Below are 10,938 nucleotides of genomic sequence, written 5' to 3'. Positions count from 1 at the left end.
TTGTGCATGGTTGTGAGCCGTGGTTTGGCTTCATACCTGTGATTGCATATATAGCTCGCAAGAAGTAATAGCGCGCGCCTGCGCAGTTGCAATCCCTAAACGAAATACGTCCTTAAATGCACGTTCCTTGCAACTGAAACCACGCCCATTCACTGAAACCTAAACTGTATGTAGCCAATAAGCGCTCGTACAGAGGTGTGTGTCAGTGACGCAGTCAGGTACAAACGAGACATGACAGCTGGTGATAAATTCGATGCAGCTTATCGTTATTACTACTTCATGTTAATATCATACTCATGAACAAGAATTTCAGATTTATTTCGTCTCAAATGCTCTCTTAGGTAGCATTCAATAACCGTGAGTTGGGTTTGATTTTTGATACAAGGAGGGGATTGTGCAAACTGTGTACACACCATCACCCAAATTGAATGATTAGAACGCACGTCATGTTTTGTACAGGTAAGTGCATTTTGGAGTGTAACACCTTAATTTCTATCTAACTCTACAAAAAAGTGTTTAGCAATTAAACACAGTATTTTATTTATCATTCATTACCATCTCTAATGATTGTAACCTGTCCAGCGAAAGCTGATAACTCAGGGCCCTCACAATGAAAAAGACAATTATGAGGAAATGTTCAGTTTCGGAGGTGGGAGGAATACTCCGAAACATCTAACCAGGGGAAACCCACACAATCGTGTGGGGACTTAAAATCGAAGCCACATGCAGACCTCGTTGACATTGGAGCCTGGTCCGTAAGGCAGGCGCAGTTCTAAAGCTGGGGGGGCTAGACCTTTAGCACGTGACAGCACCTTTCAAATTTCAAATATTTTCCACTTTTCTTTTACATATATTTGTTGTTTTGCTGGGGGGGCGGGGTTAACACAAAAAATGGCCAGAAAAACCACCCACTCGGTCAACCAGTCATCCAGGCCCTCAGCTCTTCCTCTCTGTCACGGGCAATATGTATTTGGTCATTATAATACGAGAATGTTAACGGAATATTTTGATGGAAAGCGATATTTCGCACTAGTTTACATGCATTTTACATACAAGGTACTTTCGAATGCAAAATAATACTGACTTTCGAATTTCAACAACAGCAAATACCGCGCCGCCGGCGCCTCACAAGAAAAATCAACTGCATTATAGACGGCATGCCTTACGGACCACTGAATGGCGAGAATGTGCAGTCTAAGAGAGGTATCTTTGAAAAATTTCAGGTTTCAGAATAAAACGGCGGTGTCGTCCCAGATTCAGACGGGCATGCGAATTGTGGCAATAAACGAACAGGCTTGGGTTACTCAAGGAGCCCCAACTAAGGGGAGGGTGGCACAGACTCCCCGCTCACGGCCCTGTGCCCCCCCCCGCTCAAAAATAAGATCAGGAAAAAAATTGCTGACGGTGCTTTACTATGACTAAACTCACTAATACGATAACGCCCCGTTTGCCTCCGTGCAAAATGTACCCCAGTTCCAACACTTTTCAGAGGTATTAAAATGTTTGCAACACGAATCCAAGCTATGTAATTGAGAAACGAACATCCGTAAACACATTTCTAGCCTTACATTTCACAGAACTTACTTGGCATTAACCAATTTATGGCTACAGCCAAAGATCTAAATATATACATATATATTTATATAAATAATATAAAATAAATTTTTTCTTCGCATCGCCCTGATCAGGACCCAGTTGACATACCATACGCGACGTGCTTTGGCGTTTTGATGTGGCTTACATCCCAGGTCGGCTACTTGGGTTAGGCCCCGAATATAAAGCGCGAGTTGTCACATTAGCGTCGAACGCAGTTGTGTAAGCGCAGTGGAAGTAAATCGAATGCGCTGGTTACAGCCTTCATGTCTCACGTGACATGACCTTAAGGCTGCATCCCTCACAGGCCACTGTCACAAACAACACCTTGTGGATCACATTAAGAACAAATACATTTATTGGCAAAGATTGCAGTTTATCGCCCTATCTGCTCCAAGCACAACAAAGGAGGGCGTGCTTTTTTGGTACTCGCATTGATATAGAGAAGGAGATCAATGGGTACTCGCCGCGTAAGTGCGCGTTTATAATGGAGATCAATGGCGCGTTTCACGCGGAGCGAGCCAAGTACGCGTAACGCGTACGAAATTACTCCTTAATAATAAGGTATGGACTTTGACTACACACAGAATTTGTGCGGGAACCAGCTTGGAAAACTTATTACCATCTGTCTTTCTTTTGCCGCTTGGGGTGCACTTCAACTTGGGGCGGATTGTGCAGTTCTTTCGCTCTCAGTGTAAAATCTCCCTGAAAGAATCATATTCGATAATTCTCAAAGCAAAGAAATACTCATTACATGTACTGTTAAACTGTTTGTCTTTGAAAATAGGTTCTTCTCTGGAACGGTATAACCTTACCAACTCCTAATTACAGCAAAGTTGACACAAAGCCGCAGTTTTCTGTTATCTGGAATGTTTTTTTACATCGGAAAAATTAGGGGGCTCCCCTTTGATGCAATGTTTGATTTTAGGCACATGCAGATATCTGGTGGGAAAGACTTTTATTCAATTATTTCAACAGCAAAGAATACAGTTACCGTTCGTCTTTGAAAAGAGGTTATTGTCTGGACCCGTATGGCATGTACCAAATGTTACAGTTTACTATCTAATCTATGTTGACACGAAGCCTTGTCGGCTATCTATTAGGCCTATGTTTTTACATCGGGAAAAAACGGGGTGGCGGAGGGGTTTCCCCCTATGTGCAATGTTTGTGAAAACTTATTTTAGGCACAGAGAATGATCAGAGTTCCATTCATTTGTTGGACTTCGACTGTAAGGTGTTGCTGTTATTGTCGTGAATTGGGAAGACAGATTGTTGGTTAGAATCTAAAAGAAAGGAAACTAATCGACAGTACGAGGCCGAAGTTCAAGTTGTATCTGGGACGCAGACGCATTACATTTTTGTTTGGATATGACTGAACCTGATTTGGGTTCTTCATTGGTATTTCTTCCGGGCAGTGATTATTGAAGAATGTGTCAAAGATCGTGCAGTGTATGAGTTTGAAACGTGGCGTGAACACAAAATAAACCAAAGAAATGTCCATGTAGGTAATATATAAAAATAACGTTATCCTAAAAATCGTAATGATTGATTCGAACAATTTTCTTATTGTAATAATTAATTTCAACCTGTGTACTGAATAAAATAAGGTAGGTTTAAAAATTTCGTTGTAAGGTCGTCGACAATTAAACTGATTTGCAGGTTCGACTGGGACAAGATCCAGTAGCTCCTGATGTGTACACATGTGTTTTGTTCGTAAATCCTGAACTCTCCCTTATTTGATAGGATGATGTTTATCCAATCAGAGGAACCGCAGTAAACACCTCTTAAAGTTGAAGCATGAAGGGTCAGGGTTCTTCATGGTATGCAAGGAAACTGTAATATTTGTGAGCGAAGCGAATTGTGACCGGAGATGATGGGCAGGCTAGTCTACGTTTTGTCTTTTTCGTAAAAGACATTTTGGTAGAACAGAAACACTTGTTGTAGAGAGCTTTATAGAAGAAGGCTTGTCACGCGGGGTAAAGGGCACGATGGACTCGGGGGCCGTTGGATTGGCTGATGTCCAGACGATGAATATGACGAAGTATTGCTGTGTTCTTGACCTTCATGTAACCAGTGTTAATTATCAGGCATTAGTGATTGTTGGTATGTCGAAACAGAGTCTATCATACCGAACACATTACTGCAAGCATACATGCAATCATAATATTGACTTACGGTACATGCCCTTTCACGTACTACACGCAGGTCGACTCACTGTAGCCATGTTGCAGCGCCAGAGTGAAAACAGTCAGCAATACAAAAATAATTTGATTGCCCCATCAAATTATTCAGAAAACAGAACGCCACTAAAGCGTAAAGTAATATGCCCCTAAAGGTTAACTTAAAACAGGTGGCAGCATAAAAAAGTAGAAAATTAGCTGGTAAACTGTGGAAGATCAAGATGGATTAAATACTTTAAACCAGGCCTTAACAAACCAAGTTAGGTAGTGATAACGATTTCATGTTCCACGTGGCATTGCCTTAAAGGGGTCTCATTAAAGGCAAATATTCAAAACTAGGCAACTGACCAGACTCAAATTACGCAACAAAAAGTCACGTGACACTGCAAAAATGTATAAAAATAAGTGAATTGATACTGGGATTTAAATTGATTGTATAAAAACATGCAAAAACTAACGAAAGAAATCAGTATATAAAATGTACCAAAGGAACAAAAATTACTTTACCAATCAAACAATACCGGGGTATCAACCCTACCCCCTAGGATGTATGTAAAACCATATTAAAATCGGAGGATTTTGGATTGTTAGGGTTAATTGTTGCATCATTCTAAAAGCTGTGCACAGAAATTAAGAGTACAGACACACAGAACGTAAAAACAAGATGTATTAACGAATAAAGGTTACACCAAAAATTCATTTCTTTTTTTCTTTTTTGCTTCGAGGAGATGCTAGTTTCTATATTGGGAGATTACATGACGAGGCTGAGCAGTAAAACGTCTGCACTGATATGCTGGGGGTCGTAGATTCGAGATCTTTCCGAGTAGCTTTCACAAGCTCTCGATAACTGCAACATACATGGAGTTTTCACCCTTCACCGATTATATTTCTTAACCCTCTACGGTAGAGGTGTCGGTGAAGGACAAAAACTTCCAGTTTAAAAACAAGTAAACGTAGTTACCTACAAGTAGTTTCCGCACAGTGAGCACTCAAGGGACTGTATTATTGACCATCTACCCGAGATGAATGTCTGTTTTCACACAAGGCATCGTGTGCAGGAAAACGTTGGACTATGCATTTAGCTGGGGAAGTGTTTGGGTTTACAACGCGACAAATCTACAATTGCTCTCTTCAGTACATGCATAACGAACTTTCAATCATGAGCAAGTTAGCTACATGTACAGAACATAATTATATCGCCACCGACATTACAAACTGACCCTTAGTCAGTCGATCGTGCGCCAGGTGATTTCATTTGTAGGTGTTTAAAAGAACGGAGCGATTTTTCTTTTCGCAAACTGATACGAGGTACAATGCGGCACTTCCATCCAGCACGCACTCCGTGCATGTTCGTTTTCACGAACTGATACCGATCTTTATTCCACCAGCTAAAAAGAATTTTAATTAACCAAATGTTAATTAAATTTTGGGGCAAGGCAGCAAATAGGGCCTATGGATGGACTAAATTGATGTCGAACCTTTCAAAGCATTTTTCTCTTTTCTGTCTTTTAAAAATCCATTGTTTCTATTGTTCGCCTATATGTTTCAATTGTTATGTCAATATGATTTTTGCCCATGATTGGAAATCAAAGTAACTGTTGCTAACCGTCGGTACGAATGCTACATTTAATAAAATGATTTACCGAGGTAAAATATTTCAAGGAGCAATGAAAACACCAAATACGCGAAGTAATAATTACCTCAGAGATTACCTCAGGAAGGTATTCCCTTCGGAACGTACACATTTTTTTTCCAAAGTTTGATGACACCTAACCCAATATCTTGATTCTATTATCCTATCCTGACCTTGCTGGTCGTGTATTTAGGTTTTTGACCACGATCTATCAGTCTGTGTCATGTATGCGACGGTAAGATTTTGCGTCCTCCAAGTAATTGTAACTTTCGGGAGATGTTTGTTTCCCTTATGACGGATGTCCGCTGTATGCTACAGAATTACTAGATCGCGTCTCCCAACGGGTAATTTTAGTAGAACACAATGAACACTAAATAAAAATATATTCTCTTTTCGCGCTAGTATGAGGTAAATCCTTTGCCAGCAAAAGTTGACCTTTTTTTTTTACTTTGGTAGCCCAAATGGTGGGTAATTGAAGAGTTGTCTTGGTCGACATGTCCTTTTATTACCGTAAGCTGTGCTTCGAATGGCATGCAGGTGCCTTAGTCAGTACATGTAGAATCTTGGCCAGCATAAACACTGTTTTCAACACGCTGTTTGGAAATGGTCACAGTTGACTGACTCAAAGTTTACACTGTGATCTCCGTTCGTAGACTTGCGACTTGCAGCCCAGTATTTAGGCCTGCATGATGAAACAGTCTCCTTACCACAATCAGCTAGCAAATCAGACGAGGGCTAAGTTTGTCGTAGGTTCTTCAAAAAGCCAGAGGGTTGTGGGATTTTTTCCCATTGCCTACGTACAATGCACTTGAAAGTCACGGTGCTTGATAGCAAAGGGTTGATGCAACTGTTGGCAAATAAGATGGCAGCTGTATAGGGTACAGCTGGGTCGCATCCTCTAAAGGACGGGCACACGGCAAAAGGCCCCAGACATACAACAAAGGCGCAGATGATGTAGAACATATTCTTAGTGATGTCAGTCTGGTAGCGCGTAATGCTAGAGTTCTGGGCTCTGCCAGCACTCGCTACCGTCGTTGTGGGGATTGCTGACTGGGACTGCGAGGATTCGCTGGCCATGAATTGAACCGATGCTGCGGGATTACGAAGCCTCTTGGAATGGCGGTATATGTGTCTCCAGATGAGGACGTAGCAGATTATGATGATGAAAGGCGTGGGGTATAGGACCGAACCTATAATGATGTTATAGGTGTTGTATAATGGATGCGAGGTAACTGAACCACAAAACCGATACCTGGCGTTGTAGCCAACCGCGCCTATGTTTAATGATGGTGGTATGGCTGTGACGAGAAGTGGGATGAGCCAAGTCAGTGTCAGCCAGATAACGATCTTCTTGGGTGTGTAGATCTTCCGATACGTGACAGTCGGCTGTGTGATCAGTAGCAAGCGGTTCAGGCCAATCGAGGCCAACGTGAAGATGCTGCACCCGACGGTGGTGAATTGGACAACGGCAACCACGCCGCAGACCCATTCACTAACTGGTAGGCCGTTCTTGCCCAGCGAAGCCACAGCATCCCATGGGATGACCAAACAGGTCAGCAAGTCCGCGACGCTCAGGTTGACCACGAAGGTGTTGGTAGTCGTGCGGAGCTTTCTGGACAGTAGCACAGCCAGGATCACCAGAAAATTACCGACGATTCCCAGTACAGATACTGTCAGATAAAGAATACCAACTATGATTCGCTGGGTGTAGTCGGTAAATTCAAATGGCGGGTTGTCCGTTGAGTTGCGCATCAAGAAGCTGGTAATGCTAGCCATTATTGTATGACCTGCAATAGATAATTTTTAACTGTCTGATGGTAACACTTCTTTCATTGTCGTGCTTTCTCTTGGTATGAATGTCGTGCTCTGCACGTTTTCTCGATTTCATCACGAGCCGATGCAACTACATGACAACGAAGTTTCTACGTTTGTTAATACTTAGGGACGAGAATGCACACTTGCTAAATAACACATGCAGGCCCGCCCTCTTGCATTTCCTCAGTTCTAAATACTCGTTGTCGAAGCGGATGCCGCATTTTTGCGTCAGAATATTTAATGTAAAACCAAGGTCAGTTCTTAAAACCCTGTGAGAAATCGGAAGGAAATCCGCATGTTTACGTTTTGTTGTTTTTAGGACTGACCAACTGGATCCATTTCCTGAATTTGAGGAGGATAATGTCATGGCACAATTTGATACCAGCTTCCAATATGGACATTGTTCTTACATTTACAGGAATAGTAAACTGATGGACATTTCTGTGTTCGGAGAATCAGCAAAAACGAAAGTGATTAAACGAAATCAAAGCTCTCTTCTACTGTATAGAAGTTTCTACATAAAACTTGTAAGCCCAATATTGTCAACGCATTGGAATGGAACTCTCTTAAAGCTCCTACCCCATCCGGTTATACATGTAGTACACAATAAAATTTTAAAATTCTTCATAACTTGTGCTAAATAGGTAGTCATGCGTGAGTAGCCAACGTAAGAAACTAAAAGCCAACATTTCAAGAAGCTGATTGATTTTTCTCAGTTATTGAGGCAGACATTTTAGGCAAACTAGCCAGCTCTTCCACACAGTAATTGACCGACAGTCTTTAGACAGTCCGAAGATTCTGGGATGTTGCCCCACTTGCAACGTAAAATGCAGCGGAAGACGATCTTAAAGTCACGATGTTTTGTTGCGTATATTAACGGGTTGATGCAGCTGTTCATCAAAACAATAGTAGCAGCATAGGGCTTCAGTGCATCGCTTTCAGTGATGAAGAGACAAATGGCGTAAGGGGTTGTGCACAGCATGAAAGCACAGACGATGTAGAACATGTTCTTGGTGATCTCATTCTGTCGGCGGATCCTTTGCCGTGGTCTGACAGGTGGAGGGTTGTCCATGGTGGCCAGTGATCTGGACGCCACAGCGCGGCTCTCGTCAGATGACCCTTCAGTTTCCCTTGGGGCAACGGCCATCCTCCTCTCATGTTGACGCAAGTATTTCCAGATAAATAGGTAGCAGACAGTAATGGTGGTGAGTGGAATAGGGTATAACGCAAGGGCTATTATGATGTCGTACTTGTGTTGGTTGCGATGTAAACGGTCTTGCCCGCAAAAATGGAGCTGACCGTTGTACCCAACGCTACCCAAGTCCCCGACTATTGGCGAAATGATCGCAATAAATGGGACGAACCACGTGAGTGCCAACCATGCGGCAATCTTCTTCGGTGTGTAGATCTTCAGGTAGGTGGTGTTCGGTCGTGTGATCAGCAGAAGGCGGTTAAGAGCAATGGAAGCCAGCGTGTACATGCTGGAGCCGACAGCTGTAAAAATGACCACAGCAACCACGCCGCACACCACGTGAGGGACTGGCAGGTGGTCTTTACTGAGCAGAGCTACAGCATGCCAGGGAATGACCAGCGAAGTCAGGAGGTCCGCCACACTGAGGTTCACTACGAAAACGTTGGTGTCCGTACGGAGCTTTCTGGACGAGGACACGGCGAGAATCACAAGCGAGTTGCCAAGAGTCCCCAAGATGGATATGATGAGGATCGATGAGGCCACAAGAACTCGCTGAGTATAGTCTTCAAACTGAAACAGTGGACTCTCTGTTGAGATATTAACAAGGCCAGTTGTTGGGCTTTCGTCCGCATCCATTGCCGGGCTGCGTTATGTTCGGTTCAAAAGGGGACACTCATTTCGCTCAATCATTTACACAGGATATATAGGGTTAAATGAAGTTTCGCTATTCCTAGAATTGTTTACAGAACACTGTCCGACATGTCGTGCACATCCGTTTGGAGGATGTTCTATAAACCCCTTTATAAATAATGTGTGCAGTTTTACGAGGAAGTTTCCTTTTGTCCCCGGGTATAGGCCCTATAGATTACTAAAAGTAGTTCCTTTTCAGCCGTGTTTACAGATTCAGCTGAACTGTAGGGCCTAGGCACTTAAAAGTCTTTTCCGACGCTTTCACAACCCTGCCTATTATATGAAGCCAATGAATGATATACACCAATGCAGAAACCATTCAAAAATGTTTTCAATTTCCACTTGCGTTTTGATTGTACAGACGAAAATCCATGTTAACCGAACGAAAGAAAAATATGAAAGAAAAAAATAAATATAACTCTTTAAGTCGCAATATGTAAGCAAGACCCGATATAAATCTACAGAACGTGGAGTTGCAACGTAAGTTTATGTAATGAAGCGCCACCGGGTCGGGTTCCAATATTTTAGACCGAAGTCGTTAATAAGAAAACATTGAATAATACAGGACAAAATGATTTTGCGCAAACATAGGACGAAGCCTCAACCATTCCATGAAGCACACAGCATATTTTTTTCCTAATTACGCGCGGATTTGGATCTGGATTGGTCATTTCTTCGTCATAAGCACGAGCCAATTATCTCAACAGGTTCCGCTGGGAGATGGGCTTTCATGTATTGCGCTTTGGTTCATTTACACGTTTGGGCTGTGTGTGGTGGCATTTCTACGTGTATCTTTATGTTGTACTCAATGATGGCGTATATAACATGTCATTTCCATGATGATAAACATCACTATAATACTCTTTGTGTTCATCTTTCCATATCAGTGCCGAGGCGATCTGCAAACGCATCAGACTCTCATAAAGGAAAGGGTCTGTCGAAAATCATCCGAAAATCTGAGACTATTTATGCTTTTCTTGATTTTGTTTTGGTAACTGTTTATACCCATTATGCCATTATTGAAAACGTTGGCACCCCAGAGCCACGCAAAGCTCGCGTATTAGCCAATAATCGGATGCTATAGTTTAACGGGGCTACTGTAAAAAAAGTTAGTCATTTTGTGCTCAAAATGCCTAATCTAGGTATGTTGGGTCTCAAATATGACTAATATTTGTTTTATCTTTGGCGAAAAAATATTAGTCATTTGCCTGTCTGATTTATTTAAATTAGTTTTTGGCCGGTCTGACTAGTCTGACTAATTTAAATTGGTTCTTTTAGACGTAGAGTTGGACTAACTTTTATTAGTCAAAATGACTAATTTTTGTTTATAGTGGGGAAGGGGGCTACAAAACGAGAACATCCTTGGCCCTTTAAATTACGATCTTTACGCTTTCTAATTTGTGCAAGCACTACTGAAGCCTTTTGTCCACTGGAAAACAAGCATCGACCTGTTTATCGACAGATAATTTGAGAAAAGATTAAGAATTCCCTTTTTTGGTTTTCATTTCCATGGAACAAATCCTCCATGCAAACACGCAACATGTAGAATGTATTCACCATGTCACAGCCTCTTCAGTTACATCCCTGATGTAATCCAAGCACAAAAGATCAATTTTGTGAGCACGCTCTCGTGACATTTCGGTTTTATTCATAGAAAGTAACTGTAATCGAGGGTCTGCTTGTTTAAAGGAAATCAACTGTATCAGTATGACCGCTTTTGTCTTACTGACGAGCACGATGAAAGGGAGCAACTTTGTGTTGCATGTGGGCAACCAGGGGCTGATTTTTTTCACAAATAAATGAACCCCCTCCCCCTCCCAAAAAAGAGGGAGGGA

At 42.1% G+C, this 10,938-nt stretch overlaps 2 protein-coding genes across 2 annotated transcripts; both read right to left on the bottom strand.

The window, feature by feature from the left end:
* Nucleotides 1-5,312: 5,312 nt before the first annotated feature.
* On the bottom strand, nucleotides 5,313-7,634 carry LOC110973391 (melatonin receptor type 1B-A-like). The gene has a single exon (XM_022224198.2). It carries the CDS (start codon nucleotides 7,180-7,182, stop codon nucleotides 6,142-6,144), a length of 1,041 nt encoding a protein of 346 aa, XP_022079890.2. The 5' UTR covers nucleotides 7,183-7,634; the 3' UTR covers nucleotides 5,313-6,141.
* Nucleotides 7,635-7,661: 27 nt separating this feature from the next.
* On the bottom strand, nucleotides 7,662-9,049 carry LOC110973390 (melatonin receptor type 1B-A-like). Its single transcript, XM_022224197.2, has one exon. The coding sequence runs from the start codon at nucleotides 9,047-9,049 to the stop codon at nucleotides 7,964-7,966; it is 1,086 nt and encodes a 361-aa protein (XP_022079889.2). The 3' UTR covers nucleotides 7,662-7,963.
* Nucleotides 9,050-10,938: the final 1,889 nt, after the last annotated feature.

This window comes from Acanthaster planci, linkage group LG17, assembly GCF_054643075.1.
Source record: "Acanthaster planci isolate LZ-2023a linkage group LG17, COTS_SCS, whole genome shotgun sequence".
In the NCBI taxonomy this organism is placed as follows: domain Eukaryota; kingdom Metazoa; phylum Echinodermata; class Asteroidea; order Valvatida; family Acanthasteridae; genus Acanthaster; species Acanthaster planci.
The sequence above is the reverse complement of the archived record's forward strand: the minus strand, read 5'-3'. Positions and strand labels throughout refer to the sequence as shown.